This window comes from Lemur catta, chromosome 7, assembly GCF_020740605.2.
Source record: "Lemur catta isolate mLemCat1 chromosome 7, mLemCat1.pri, whole genome shotgun sequence".
Lineage (NCBI taxonomy): Eukaryota > Metazoa > Chordata > Mammalia > Primates > Lemuridae > Lemur > Lemur catta.
In genome coordinates this window covers 56,698,572-56,714,529 of record NC_059134.1, presented here as the reverse complement: position 1 = coordinate 56,714,529, position 15,958 = coordinate 56,698,572, and the positions used below count along the sequence as shown (strand labels likewise).

Genomic DNA, 15,958 nt, shown 5'->3' with positions numbered 1-15,958 from the left:
CATATGTGTATAGCATTATTCAAGAGACTGAGGAAGATTCAAAAGTGGAAGATTTGCACTGCCCTTGCTTAGTTGACAGTTGTTTAGTTTATAATCTAAATTATTATAAACTAGATAAGACAAATTGAATATTTTGAAGGACATGGCTTATAAAAATATTCCTATGCATTGTTCACTGTGTTTGGTACTCAGAGACTGAGACCCAACTATAGCAGACACTTGGTGCAGTGTAGGAGGACAACTGTGGACTGACATATCTGATGGTTTAGGTCCAGGCAAGCCGTTTTTAAAGAGCTCGAATCAGTATCAGCGACCTTAGTAAGGACAGAACACTGAGAAGAAGCGTCCTCGGCCATTCAGCAGTGTGCTAGAATATTACCCCAGATTTCTTTAGTGTTTAACAAACACCAGTGTTCAATGTTGGAAGAAGCAACTTGTGGCTTTATGTAAGGCCATGTTACTTTAGTGGTAAAATATGCAAATAATGCTTCTGCTGACCTATTTCTGATCTAGTCTTCCATGTTGGTAGATAGAGACAATCAAGTTCAACAGCTTTAAACATAAGTAGAAGAAAAAGAAAATACCTAAGAACTTTGGCACATTTTAGGAAAATGTTTTGTTTTGTTTTGTTTTGTTTTTTTCAGTAAACTGAGAATAATGAGAATCTAGAATAAGTGAGCCAATCTACTTTCTTTAAAATCAGAATAATGGTATGATAGTTCCGCTTTTAAGCCAAACCATTCGAAACCTTTAAAAATGAGGCAGCATCTGGTATTAAAATCTTTGAAATAAACCTGACTTTTTAAAAACAAATTTGCCCCCTTCCCTTCTCTCCATCATGCTTATGCTGAATTCAGAACTGAATTCTGACAGGTGACCCTCAAGGGGCTTAAAGAACATGTCTAGCTGATGTTGGATTTTAAATTTAGATCAAATAACGTTGTCTTTGAAGTCTCAAGAGTACTATTTAAGGTAGCTGCATCAGATAGGCTTGCCTGTGAGAGTATTTCTTGCAGGCCAGCATCCCTAATATGAAAAGTGAGGCCTAGTCAACAATGAATGGAAAAGAAAGTTTTATTGGTCTTATTCACTCTAAGATAGCTATTTTAGAAGGAACCTCGACAAGTCATCTACTTGCCTCTAGACAGGAACACACAAGGCATATGGGTATCTGTAGTATTTTAAAAGACCTGGGGGACCAGACTTCTTCCATAATTCATTCCAGAGTTTAAACACCCTCACTTCAGGAAATTCTTCCCTGTATTTAACTTACAGGCCCCCTCCTGTGGTTAACACCCATTTCCCCTTTTTTCTGTCTCCAGTCAGGATGGAGAACAGCTGGCCAACATCCGTGTGCACTAACCCTCACCAGTGGCAGAAGGGCACTCGACTATCCCCCACTTTTCTCCACCTCCAGCAACCAAGCCTTTGAACGAAACTGAGATTTCTTTTCTCTTTGTTTTTATTTGTGTCATCTTTATTTCTGTTAACTCCTTTTGATTATGAAGTAATACATGCTCAATGAATAAAATTTGGAAGTTGCAAAAATATGCAGAAGAGGGAGAAATAATAGCCCAACAATTCAAGGACAAAAAACTCTATTATATTAGTCAGTTTTCCATGTATTCGTATCTAATTCAGATCTCATCATCTATACCAGCACTGTACAATAGAAATATGAATATATTGTGAGCCACATATGTAAATTTAAATTTCCTGACAGCCACATTTTAAAAGGTAAAAAGATACAGGTAAGTTAATTTAAATAATATATTTTATTTAACCCAAATAAAATCCAAATTATATATCCAAAATATCTTACTCACATATAATCTTTTTTAAATTATTAATATCTTAATATTCCCTTTCTTCATACTAACCCTTCTGAATGCGGTTTATACTTACAGCGCATCTCAAATCAGACTGGCACATTTCAAGTCCCAGCAGCCAGTTCCTAGTGGCTGCAATATTGGACAGCACTGTCTGTACTGCTATCTGTACCGCTTTTTTTATATGTCATAAGTTAAGCATTTTATCAATGTCATTAAAAACTTTTTAGCATCATTTTAATGGCTATGTAGCATTTCATCATTTAAATTTACTATAACTGTATATTTAGACAGTTTTGTTTTCCATGTTGTAAGTAACCCTGTAGTGTTCTTTTTTCTTTTTACTTTTTTTAACATTAATTATTTCTCAACACATTGCCCCCCCCAAAAAAACCTATTTTTTTTCCTTTTGAGTACAACAGATTAAACCCATTTATTTATAAAACAGATGTATTCACTGAGTATCGTGTGCTCTATACTAAGTTATATTGGAAAGTGGAGGAGTGGCTTTCAAGAAATAGAAGACGAGGTCCTTCCCGTGCAAAGCACTATGGTATTCTGGTTACTGGCTTACTCTCTGTCTTCTCTACTAGAGTGGGAACTCCTTAAATTATAAGAACCTTATTTTATACATCTCTTTATTTGCAGAGCCTCATAATCTGTCAGGCAATGAATGTGGATTTCAGCAATGTCTACTGAAATATGTGTTGAAATGCCAAGCAATCATATTAAGCATCAGTTGGATGGTATATAATAGCAAGTACTGTTTCAGGGTTCAGAGAAATCACTTTAGATTGGCGTGGTTAAAGAAGGTTTAATAAGGAGTTATGAATTGAATTGGGTTTTGGAAAATGGGCATACTTAAATGAATAGGGGGAGGGAATTAGTAGAAAAGCCACTTAGATATTCTATGCTAAAATGTCAGGAGAGATTCTTTAGCATATGCTAATAAGTATCAGTAGATAAGCATCCTTCTAAATCTAATGCACTGTGCGAAGTTTCAGGAGAGCTTAGAAATATGGTCTTTGCCCATCAAAAGCTGATAAGGGTTTGCAGCATTAGAAATGATCACTAGCTACTTCAGTATGACCTTAGAGTTTATGCTAAATTTAGATATAATTCCTGTGTTTCAATTTTGGATTTGTTAAAGATCACTTTATATGTTTATTCAGTGATTCTTCTGTTAGTAGATGGCAATATATAATGATAGATAATATCATTATAGCTAATATCAAATGACTTACTACGAACCGGGCACTCTTCCAGTGCACTTTGAATGTATTATTTAGTTAACTCATTTAACCCTCACAACAACCCTGCGAGTTAGGACCCATTTTCCTCTCCCATCTTACAAATGAGGAAACTGAGGAGCCAAAGGATTAAAATAATTTAAATGTGGCACAGCCATCAAATGGAGGAGCTGAGGATTTGAACCCAGCAGGACAGTTTTAGAACCCCTGCTTTAACTGTTACACAGTACAGCCTCTCTTATGACCATGTTAAGAATAAAGTGTTTTACACAAGGGATCACTTAGCATCCGGTGGTTCCAGAAAAGGAATCTCATTACTCCAGCCTTCTCCTGGTTTTCTTCATTCATCTCTGACTCCCCCTTATCTCATTTGTAGGTTCCTCTACCTCTACCTCATTGTAAAAGGCTGGATCTCCTAAAGGCTCAGTCCTGGGCCCTCTTTTCTCTCACTTTATCCTTAGTGTAGATAAGTTCTGATATCAGATCTGTATTCAGGTTGCTTCCTGTACATCTTCACAACACATTCTACATGCTCACCTATTTTTCTACCTGTCTTCCATCCCAATCACCATAAACCTCATGGATTTCCAGTGTGCTCTGTTTTCAGTAAATGAAACCTCTTCCCATTCGTTTACACTAGCCAGGAAGCCAGGCATAACCCTTTGTTCCTCCTTTTCCCTTTCAGCCCTATATCTAACCCTAGCAGCTCCTGCCAATTTTCCCTACTCTATTTGTCTGTGTCTATACATTTCCATTCTGGTCCAAGCCTCCATCATCTCTCTTCTATACTGCTGCACAGCCTGCAGGCTCCCAGCATCCACTCTGGGCCACCTCCAGTCTGTTTTCCAACTGGAGCCAGAGTGCACTTTCTAAAATACAAATCTCAATCTCTTTCTCTCTCTCTCTCTCTCTCTCTCTCTCTCTCTCTCTCTCTCTGTCTCTCTCTCTCTTTCTCTCTCACACACACACACACACACACACACACACACACACACCACACACACACACACACACACACACACACACACACACACACACACACCCTTACACCCTTGCCTAAAACACTTTAATGACTTAGAGAAAGACAAACATTCTAAACATGGCCTATGGGCTTCAGCGTGGTCTAGACTTTTTTCCTTCTCCAGCTTCATCTTCTACCATACAACTCTTCACTTGCTGACCTTTGGGATTCTCAAACATTGTTCTCCTTTTTGACATAGTTGTTGCCATATGCTGTTCCTTCTGCCTGGAAAATATTCTCACCCACCGACCCATTCTTTACCTGGTGAGGAACTTTATTAGCCCTTTGAATCTTGGCCTTTTCTGAGTCTGTTCTCCACTGCAGGCTCTGTTAGTCCGTGTCCTCTTCTGCACAGTGTGTGACAGGTTGTTTTACATTTATGTGTGTGATTATGTCTTCTCCACGAACCATGGCTTTTTTTTCAATTATTATTGTACCCCCAGATTCTAGCACAGTACCTAGTTTGTAATAGACACTCAATATATATTTGAATAAGGGAGTAAATCAGTTTGTTAATATGTTCTGTTAATATGCATATAGTTTTATATTACACCTTTTTAGTAGCACACAGCACCACAAAAGACAGGGTTTCCTAGATGCCATCCTTAGAGTCCCACAGTCTCTTACTAAGCAGTGATTAAATGGCAGCTAACTGTAACTCAGGCACTTCTGCCCAAGGCCTCCAGCCTCTCTGCAGATGGTGGCAGAGCTATCCATTTTTCTTTTAAAATATAATAACAAACAACTAAAGCCCCATGGTTTGGTTCATGTCAGAGTTTATTAGAAATTTGATGGTAGTTCAGTTTTAGCAGTATCTTTCAAAGACTTCGTTTCTCAGATTCTGTCATGGGCCTCGGGAGTCTAACACTTCCTTTAGCTCCCTTCCAAGTCTAGTTTTAAAACTCTGAAAGCATTCTCTGACCAGGGGTTTAATTCCCCTATCGAGTTCTTTCTGGGGCTGGGCTGTGTGAGATTGCTATTCCTCTGGTTTCCCTGGCAAAGGTAGAGTTTTTTTAGTTTTTCCCCCCTAGTCTTCAGCATAAACAGTTTATTATTCCCAAGTCTCAAGTGCTGTCCAGACACTCCAAGTGGGTCCCCAGGTATCATTCCTGGCATCTCTTTCCTGTTCTTTACATGTTTTCTTGTAGGATGTTACTTAAGCTCTGTATAAATGACATCAAGATGGGCTATGTCTGTTCCTACAGACCATTTTACAGTCCTCAAAATGTTGGTTGCCTGACTGTGATTTCAGTACATTAATTTGTATGATGATTTTTTAAAGTGAAGGCTGATCAGTGAAGTGGTTGACTTGACCCCTCCCAGGACCTCTCTTCGACTCCCTGGAGGATCACTCTGTATTCCCTGAGCCCAGGGAACTCAACCTGGAGACTGAGTGGGCCTCCAGGTGGGCTCTGGACCATAGGCCCCCCCTTGCCCTCTGACCACTGGCCCGTGCTGGGGCCTACTCCTCCGAGCTGTGAGGGCTAGGCCCTCACATCACATAGCCGGTGGAACTGGATTTCCTCAGCTTGCTTATTTTGTCCTTTGCCTATGGAACTTTCTCGTTCACAAATTCATCTTTCCATCACTACTCAGTTTAACTAAAATCTAAAGGCCCCCTTGTTCAGTTGTACCTTTTTATATTCTGTTTTTGTTTAGTCAGACTTTGGCAGAAAACTTTCCAAGCTGAGCCCAAGGGAAAAGTGACCATTGGCACAGATTTTAGCCTGTGCTTTTGGCCCAGTATTTTGTTGCGTGTTTTTGTTAATATCCAGGGCGAAGATTAAGCACTTACACTTATCTGGTAACAGTGAGAGGTCTTTAGATTGCTTGCCTGTGGCCTAAAGACTGCATGCTTATGACTATTAACCCCCAGCTACCTCCTGGGAGATAAGATCTAGCTGTTAAATTTGGCTTTCCCAAAAGGAGGCTCTGAGTTTCTACTTGATCTGAGAGAGGGAGAGAAGAAAGATAAGTCCCAGACTTTGCTGAATTTTGAAAGAGGATAGTAGTCTAATTTATGGAGGTTGTTTTTTTGAAAAAACTAACTTTATGTCATAATTTCTCAGCTGCCAAAAGACGTAATTCTACCTCAGCTTTGCCTTGGCAACTAGCTTTTGGCACTCTGTGCAGCCCTGTCGTTGCTCTGCATTATTTAAGCAGTAATCTTTAAGAAGGTGAGAAACTATTATTGCTTTTTAGCACAGTTGACATGATATTGGCGCAGAGTAGTACCTAGAGCTTCAAACATTTCTAATGGCCGTAAACCAACTTAAACACCTCCATGTAGAGGTCTCACTGCCATGAGGTCATAGCTTGCTACAAGGGGGGAGAAAGAAGAAGATCAAATGTTGTTTAAAGGGTTTTTTTTTTCTTTTTAAGTATTCTTATTCCGCCGAGTTGTAGCTGCAGAGTTTGGCCAAGATCCAGACAATCAAGATTTAGTATTTTGACCAGCTGTGATCTACTAATGTTCCTCAGAGGAAACATTTTGTAGGGAGGGAAAGACACATATTTGAGACTGTGAATTGTACTCTTTCCTAATACTTTACAGTGTGAGACCTGGTTGTAGGCAGATAAAGCAAACACAAGTGAATCTGAAAAAGAATAGGGAAAAAAAAAAAAACGCCACCTGTTTTCAAATACTTAAAAACTGACGCTAGCATCAAGAACTCTCTTGATGTGGTAAATCTTTACACTTTTTATTTATTTCATTTTCCCCTAAGTTTCCACATTTATGTCGTTTTGTGGCAGAATTTATTTCTGTTCATAAGTGATGCTTAGAATGCCTAACTGTATAACAAGTCCTAAAAAATAAAAAAAGCCACACAAACTTAACATAGGCAGGAAGAGAAGAGAAGGAAAAGAAACCAATCTACTTAATCTGAAAATTACTCGTCTGATTCTCACCCCTCCCTCAAATACAAATAGAGATCAAATATAAGTGTTTTAGTGGCGACAAAAAACGTAAGGTCCTAGGGATTGGGAGAGAGAAGGAAACTAGCATTTATATAGTCAGACTGGCTTGGTTAAATCACAGCTTTCTACCTAGTGGCTTTGTGACCTTGGTCAAGTTACCTAACCTCTGTGCTTCAGTTCCTTCATCTGTAAAAGGAAGATAATGCTCGTAATACTTCACAGAGTTGTTGAGGATTAAATGAGACTATGTATAAAGCTGTTAACAGAGCGCTCAGCCCATGGCACTTACTACATTTTAGTTGCTATTGTTTTATTAGTAATAATAATTTATCAAGTACCTACCCATTGTACTAAGAATTTTACTTGTATATCTCATTTAATCCTTACTGCAATAACTATTAGGTGGATATGCCCATTTTACAGAAAGGGACATAGGGTTAGGGTTAGGGTTAGGGTTAGGGTTAGGTTCAGAGCAGTGAAGTAAGTGCATCACCAAAGTCCTATGTTTCATAATGGTGGAGCTACATGTGGAGCTCTGGAATGTAACATACAGGAGATGCAGAAACAGGAATCACACTGGGGATCAGTGCTTTCTTACTTTGTTTTCTCTCTTCCCAAGGCTATAGCTTCAGGCAGTACAAGCAAAAGAAAGAGGAAGAGTTGGAGGAGATGGTGGAGCAAGGATGGTGGAGTAGGAACCTGGGCCCTGTCATTTTCCAGGCTGGCTTCATGGCAAGGCATTTGTATAACAGTTATAAAAGGACTGAACATGGTCTTCCTCATTCAGGTCAGGGAAATAGAGGATTTCTCCCTCTTATAAAAATTCTCTCTCCCTGAAGCTAAAATCATACAGAAAAATGATGTATCAGGGGTTTGGGGACAATTGGAATGTACCTCACAGGATTCTGGGAAGTTCTTATAGTCCCTAAGCAGTCGGTAGGTCATGCAAGTAGAGGCATTTTGAGCACTTCTACTTTATTCAAAGCCTTTCCTACTTCATGCCCCCAAGAAAAACGGGGAAAAACCTGGAATGGTGTTTCACATTGAACAGAATAAATCTGTTGATTGATTTGGTACTTTTTCTCCAAAATTCTTTCACACTTGCCTTAATTTTTTATTTGCTTCTTGCAGCTAGCTCCCTGATGTACAGAGATGGAGATGTGGCTGGGTGGGAAGAGTTCTGTTTGTTCCTGCTTTAAATAATATGCTGTGTAGGGGAAAACAGTGGAGGAAAGGAGATCTAGATTCCAGTCTTTCCTCTGCTGCCTCCTACCCTGTGTTCCTGTGCAAGACATGAATGCCTTTGAGCCTCAGTTGTCCCTTCTATAAAATGGGGATAATACTTTTAGAATTTGAAGCCCATGGAAGCTAATCATAATGACAGTAACCACAGTTACTGCTGCCATCAGTGTATATGCCAGGCATTCTGCCAAGGATTTTAAGTGCATTATTTTATTTAATCCTTATCATAGTCCAATGATCTATTTCACAAAGGAGAAAACTGCCCATAGTCATAAAGCTAATAAATGATGAGCTTAACCTTAAGCTGTAACTCCAAATCATAGTGGCAGAGCTGAGAGTAGAACCCAGGTCTTTGCACATCTTTTCTTGTTACCTCCACCCTCCCAGAGAGAGCTGACGAGATAAGAAAAGGTAACTGACAACAACAAATAAGGACTCACAGAATGAGAAAGAAATTAATCACGTTAATTCAGAGAGCTCAGAGAAAACTTGATCTAAAGAAGCCAAATTTAAACCAGACTGTTCTCCTTGACCTCTAAACTCCAAGTCACTTGGCTTCTCCCTCATCATGCTATTGTTTGTAACCATAGGATATCCTTTTTTACTTATAGCAAAAGGTTTATTATTAAGTAATTTAACAGTCTCTGGTGTGGTTCAATTATTCAACAATCTATGCTGTGTTTCACTAAACCGTAGCCTAGTAAATTTGCAATTACGATATCTTTGGGTTGTTGTTTTTTAATAAATCGCAGCATTAAACCCCAGATGTCATGTTTCCAGTTTGGACCTGAGCCAAGCTGGAAGAAACGTCCTCTCAAGGCAAATGTAGATGAGGAGAGGGCGTGCAGTGAACTGGTGGACTCGGTCCAGATGCTCGAACCTCAGGCTCTGCACCCTCAGCACACGCAGGGCCCCTTGGTGGGAGCGGAGGATAAAGAAAAGCTACCACGTTTCCTGCTGCGTCCACGCCTCCCAAAACACCCGCATCTGCGCTTTTGGTTGTTTTTAAGAATAGAAACTCCCTATAAGTTTTTCATCACAACCTAAATTAACGTACCAATTTCATTTGGTAAGTTGTCACCAGCCTTTAAAAATTGGTCATATAATTAGTAAATCTATGAATTTTCAATCTCTTTATCTAGATGAAATAATCATGAGGCCAGACTGTAATCAGACAAAAAGAACCTTGAAACCTGCTGAGCATTCTTCTCTTCTGATCTAGCATTTGCATTTTTAATTGCTACCTTTCTTTTTTTCACCAATAGTAGAGATAAAATCCTCTTTTTTTTCTTTAGCTGGTGCTACACTATATAATGAAGGGTCTTTCTCAAAACCTTCTATTAAATATGAAAATCAACATTATTTTATTAAAACCTATGTTTTTATACAGAGATGCTCACAGCAGTTTGTTTTTTAATAGTAAAAGTTTAGAAACTGCCTAAATCTACAAAATTAAGGGAATAATTAAGTAAATTATGATATTCCATTCAATGAAGCAGCCATTTAGAATTGTGTTTGCCAAGAGGTTTTAATAGCATCCAACAGCAGTATATGGAATTATGTATATATGCCACAAACACAACCTTAAGGCTTTTTAAAAATTAAACACGCATACATACATAAAATCAAAGTTTAAGAGGAAAAGGTCCTACTTTGTATTTGATAGGTAATAAGCTTGTGATTTTAATTTTTTTATATAGCTTATATTTGGGGGGTTTTACTATAAGTATAAACTATTGTAATAATTTAAAATACATGTGTGTTTATATGTATTTTAAGATAACCATTTAATATTTCAGCTGTTCAGAGCTCACCTATCTTTAAAAGCTGAAGTACAGCTAAGATCCTGGAAGTAATAAGAAAATTAATTCTAAGCAGCCAAAACTAATTAATGTTACAAAACTCATGTAATAAAGCATATTGTGCCTGGGACATTTCCTGGCCCATCGCTCAAATCCTGTTTACTCTTACTTTGCGCACAATTCTTAGGACATCTGCTTTACCAGAACACGGCCAACTAGCAGCAGAATATTTAACGAAGACTAGAGCAGCCACTGCAGGCAGAGCACCGACACAGTCACACTGACCATCTGACAGTGAGAGAGGACACAGAAAAACCCCAGCTTAGACTCAGACTTAACTCCACACTCATGTCCTGAGAAACAAATGTCCCTGAAAAATCCTGTGATCTCCTTACTGTGTCATCACTTAGTGATACATGTTCATATTGATGGCCCAAAGGCAACAAGAAAATACCTTTTTTGTTCAACTTTTTTAAGGTTATAAGAAAGGCTTTAATAAAAATTTTTGAAAAATTTCATCTCACATAGCTAAAAATGGGGGAAAAAGACAAAATGTGATGATAAAAGGGTAATCCTGGCCAGGTGCGGTGGCTCACACCTGTAATCCTAGCACTTTGGGAGTCCAAGGCAGGAGGATCAGATTGCTTGAGCCCAGGAGATCAAGACCAGTCTGGGCAACATAGTGAGACCTGTTTCTAAAAAAAAAAAAAAAAAAAAAAAAATTTTTTTTAAACTAGCCAGGCATGGTGGTATGCCCATGTAGTGTTAACTACTCAGGAGGCTGAGGCAGGAGGTTAGCTTGAGCCTGGGAGTTGAGGTTGCAGTGAGCTATGATCATGCCATTGTACTCCACCCTGGGTGAAAGAATAAGACCCTGTCTCTGGGGGAAAAAAAAATGGTAAACCTCAGGTATGTACAATTCTTTATTGCCTATCCAAAATAACTCATTTTCTTACCATTCTTAAGAGAGACCATTTTACTGGTATTTGGATTTTCCAATTTGCATCTGAACTCATTACCTGCGTTCTTACAAAACTTCAAGGGAACTAGAAAAGAATGTTACAAAATCAGGATGTCAGAAAATACCGAAGTCTCCACCTCTCAAAGCCTTAGAATCCACCTGTGAAAATGGGAGTAACATGCCATCTTAGATAGAGCTTGTGGATAAATGAGAAGGCCTGTGCAATGGCATTTAGCTTGATGTGTGCCACGTTATTGGCACTTAGCAAGTCTTAGTTGAATTTGAATGTGATGTTCCCATGTGGGACGAAACAGACAGCATGGCCCTGGAGTTAGACCAAATCTAGGTCAGATGTGGGTCTTCAGCCGTGAACAAGCCACGTGACCAACCCACCTGCCTGCCTTTTTCACAGGGCACGTGCGAAGGCCTGTGAGCGCAGGGCACCTTCCGCAGTGCTCAGATCATCATCAGTGCTCGGGAAAATGGCCGTTCCCTTCCCGTTGTAGTTGCCTGGGGGGTGGGGAGATGTCACACTTTACTTTTCTGGTGTGCAGAGCTGAGGAGAACTTTCAGAGTCTCAGAATCAGTGAGGGGTACAAAAACCCCTCTTCCTCTTGTGTAGTAAGTGCGTCTAGGTGTGCCCCAGGCCTGTTCCTCATGCCCTGCCTTTTACCAGCCCACTGGGGGCCCAGCTGAGAACCAAAGCCGGATGCTTGGATGGAGGGCGAGGGTGGCAGCCAGGGTCCACAGCCATGAGTGGTTAAGCACCTGGCTCTGGCCACACACCAACGACATCTCCTCAGTGTTCCAGGCTGATTCACCTGGTGCTTCCCAGCCGTCGCAGCGGAGGTGCAAGTGAAAGCTTGGCTTGTCTGCCCAGAAGAGACTGTGGGTGGCACTGATGCTCTGCTGTGGTTTGATTCCCTAGTCAACTTGCAAAATCATTTAGAGAGGGATGCTATCCGCAAGTGGTGGAGTAAAAACAAGAAGGTCGGCAAAAATGCCTAGCTTACCAAATTACTGTGAGTTTTGACAACATATTAACTGAAAACCTAGATTAAAGCCAGCAGATTTTGCTGTTTGTTTTGTTTATCTAGAGAACTAAAAACGGTAATTTACTGATCTGCTTTCCCAGTTGTATATGCACCCCAGTGACCACCCTCATTATGAAATCTCTCCTGGCACCAATACTTACAGCCAAGCAAAGGAACCCAGCAGGCCCACAGATTAGAAGCCTTGTGGTTGCGTTTTCCCAAGAAGAATAACCCTTGCTTGGGTGTCTGAGACCACAGATATAATCCGGCATCAGAAGAATATCTCAGAGAAGAGGGAGCAGGGAGAGGCCCCAGGGCTTGTGGCTATAGACACAGGTAGAGGAACCCTAGAACCCTTCTCTTTTTTTAGGGCACTTAGTGCAATTGTCATTTGAAAATGTATTATTTGAATAATTGGTGATGTCTTTCTCCTGCAAGGTTGGCAGCTCCTTGGAGGCAGGGCCTGCTGTCTTGCATCTGTCTCCCCTCTTCAAGGCCTGACACGTACAGTAACTATTTGCTAGGAGTGTATAGGTTCAAGTCCTGCCTCTACTTCTGCCTGATGGTTGCCCTTTTATAAGCTACTTAACTTCTCTGTGCATGTTTCCTCATCTGAAGAACACAAGTCAAACGGATCTTCTGTTTGTACCTCCCTCTGCCTCCGGACCCAGTCTGTTTATATAGTTGTATTGAAGCTAACTAATTTCATGCACATACAATATCTAGAACTGTGATCAGTGCTCCCAGGGTGGCTTAACTAGCCCAGTGTGTAACATAGCCATCATTTCCATGGGGTAGTTACTCTATTTAAATTAACTGATTATTATTTATTATTTCAGACTTAAGTGTAATAATGCATGTCCTGCTTTCTTGACAGGGTTTTTGTAAGGACCAAGTAAAATGATGTATATGGAATTACTTCAGAAACTATAAAGCTTTGTTTAGCTGAACAGTGATTATTTTTGCTGGCCCAAAGATATCTTCCTGAGAAGTAACTCAGGCTCAAAAGAAGGAACCGAAGACCGAATATTGGCTAGCCTTATAAATGAGAAGACATTTTCCCAAGTTAATTTTTCATTTTAAAAAAATACACCCCCCCCAAAAACAAAAATTTTTTAAATGTTTTTAAAGGTACCCTTTATCCTCTCCCTGCCCATTCTCTAATGCAAGGTGATTTGCATTTGGGTGTCGGACAGGCCGTTGGCCAGCAAATCATGTGTCAAGTGTTCTAGTCTAGCCTTGTCACTGCCTCACTGAGTTTTCATGGGCAAGTCATTTAACTTCTCTGCCAAATGAGAGTAGAGTGATTGCTTTACAAAGACAAAGGAAGAACTGAATATTAAAAATGAAAATAAGGATATTGGGAGCCCTTCAGAAATATGCAATTATGTCCCTCATGTGGTTTTCCTTCCATACCAGCCCACCCAGTTACTTCAGACCTTCCCCAGGTGACAGGCTTCCATCCCCCATCCTTCCCGGGGTCCTCTTCTCTCAATCTATTGCAACATGTCTGTATCCTTCTTGAAGGAAGGTCCCAAAGGTGGACCCAGCACACCTCATGTTTCATACATTCAGACGCTATAATAAATACCGTCTAAGACTGATTATTATTTATTTTCATTATCTCAAACCTGAATATTCTGTTTTCTGTCTCTGGATCCGAAAGGCGTAAGCCACGTTCTGAAGCAGAAAGTAACTTCTTGTTTTTGGTTCTCTTCTAGCGACAGACATCACACTTCCAGTGCAATCCCTGTTCCAAAGAGACAAAGCTCCGCATTTGGGGGTGCAGATGTAGGCTTCTCTGGGGGAATCCCTTCACCAGACAAAGGACATCGGAAACGGGCCAGCTCAGAGAATGAGAGACTCCAGTACAAAACCCCTCCTCCCAGTTACAACTCAGCATTAGCCCAGCCTGCGACCACCGTCCCTTCCACAGGAGAGTCCGAGAGAAAGACGTCTCTGTCCTCCTCCTTGGATACCTCCTTGGACTTCTCCAAAGAAAACAAGAAAAAAGGAGTAGATCTGGGTGACAGCTTAAATGGAGGCCATGTGAGCGTGCACACTAGCCAAGAGCAAGCAGAAGCCCTCTCTGGGCACCTGGCCACAGTGAATGGCACTCTCCTGCCCAGCGAGCAGGCTGGCTCTGCCAGCATCCAGCTGCCAGGTGAGTTCCACCCGGTCTCGGAAGCCGAGCTCTGCTGTGCCGTGGAGCAAGCGGAAGAAATCATTGGGCTAGAAGCCACAGGTTTCACCTCAGGTGATCAGCTAGAAGCATTTAACTGCATCCCAGTGGACAGTGCCGTGGCAGTCGAGTGTGACGAACAAGTGCTGGGAGAATTTGAAGAGTTCTCCCGAAGGATCTATGCACTAAACGAAAACGTATCCAGCTTCCGCCGGCCGCGCAGGAGTTCTGATAAGTGAAGTGAGCAGACAGACAGTCGGACCAGGGCAGAGTCTCTGCCTAAAATGAGGATAAAGCTGCACTTAACCCTTTGTAATAATTATGCCACAAGATGAATATTATTGGAGGATATTCCTCACTCGGGAAAACAGACTTTGGGAATAGAGGAGGGACTCAGGATCATTGTATATCAGTGGGCCAAAGTTAGATTTTGCTTTCAAGATTTGCTTTCCAGGCCTGGTGATTATTTTAAGGTAAAAGTCACCCTCTAGTTGAAAGAGCTTATAGCTCCACACCTGTTAGGTATTTGTGTGCTTTTTATTTACCCTTCTATGTTATCCTCAAAGGGAAGATGATAATATATAAATAATATAATGAACTCACCTTTAGTTTCTCATAAGCATTTGCCCTCACCATAGTTTATAAAACTTTGGGAATATGGAATATTCAGAAACAGGTTTCCACTATTTACTGGAGGGTCTGTGGCCATCCATTAGGTTCATGAATAAGAAGCATGGTGTGGTCTCCTTGTACCCAGGCCCATCTGTCCCTGTCCCCCAGGGACCACAGTCAAGCTGTAGACCCCACTGTTGCCCCATCTCCACAGTGGACAGGCTGTGTGTCCTGAAAACTAAGGACATCACATTCACTGGTTCTTTAACCCAGTAGCTTGATGTCCCATCTCTTCTAATCGGCTATGGCCTGCCTTCCACCTCCTCTGCCACACCCTTAATGTGGCCCTCAAATTTGATGAAAAACTTGCCTCTGGTAGATCTCAGGGGATCCTCAAGGACTCCAAGGTTATTGCAGTCAGATGGCATCCAGTTCCCTTTGGGGCCCAAAGTTTTTATGTGGGCAGATGCTGTGGTCAGAAACTGGGCAGGCTTTCTGGCAATGCACTCACCAGACAAAAATTCCTATATATAAATCCCATGTTAATTTATTAAATTTTGGTCAGAAGGAAGGCATTGTATATGACAAAATATATGTAGAAAGTCAGGCTGTCCAATATGCAAACTGCAAGGCAGTTGAAATAGTTGGATTAAGAGACTAGATGAGGCATAGAATACTATTGGTATGTGTGCAATTTCATAAATATTAAATTATGTTTTTGAAGTCCAATTGTCATTCCTGCATTCAGATTTCATTTACTGTTGCTTTATACGTTATGTACCCAAGGACATTGCCTCAGGGTTGCAACTCTTTAAGGAAAACTTTATCCATATATCCATGTATTGTATAGAAGAATAAAAATTGAGTTTACTTCGCCCGACCTGATGTTTTTTCTTTGCAGCTTTGACATTCCTCTTGAACCTGCGTCTCCATATGTTACATCATGACAGGCCTAGCCTGAACAAAAGCCAGGGCTGTATCTAAACTGATGCTGTTGACTGCATTTGAATTGACATATTGTCTAGCACCACAAACACTTTACAAGTGTGCTCTCCAGTGGCTGCATTTGTCCTGCATAACAACGGAACTCACAGGTCTCATAATCA

General features: G+C 40.7%; 1 protein-coding gene across 3 annotated transcripts in view; it reads left to right on the top strand.

Moving 5' to 3' along the window:
• Positions 1-15,726, top strand: part of UVRAG (UV radiation resistance associated) — a 278,967-nt gene extending 263,241 nt beyond the window's left edge. For 2 of the 3 annotated variants that reach the window (XM_045555435.1, XM_045555436.1), the window contains exon 15: positions 13,780-15,726. In XM_045555435.1, coding sequence (XP_045411391.1) covers positions 13,780-14,479 — 700 coding nt within the window. In that variant the 3' untranslated portion in view covers positions 14,480-15,726. Of the gene's footprint in view, positions 1-1,322; positions 1,731-13,779 lie in introns of those variants that run through there. The other variant, XM_045555437.1, reaches the window with a different exon arrangement.
• The last annotated feature ends 232 nt before the right edge of the window (positions 15,727-15,958 follow it).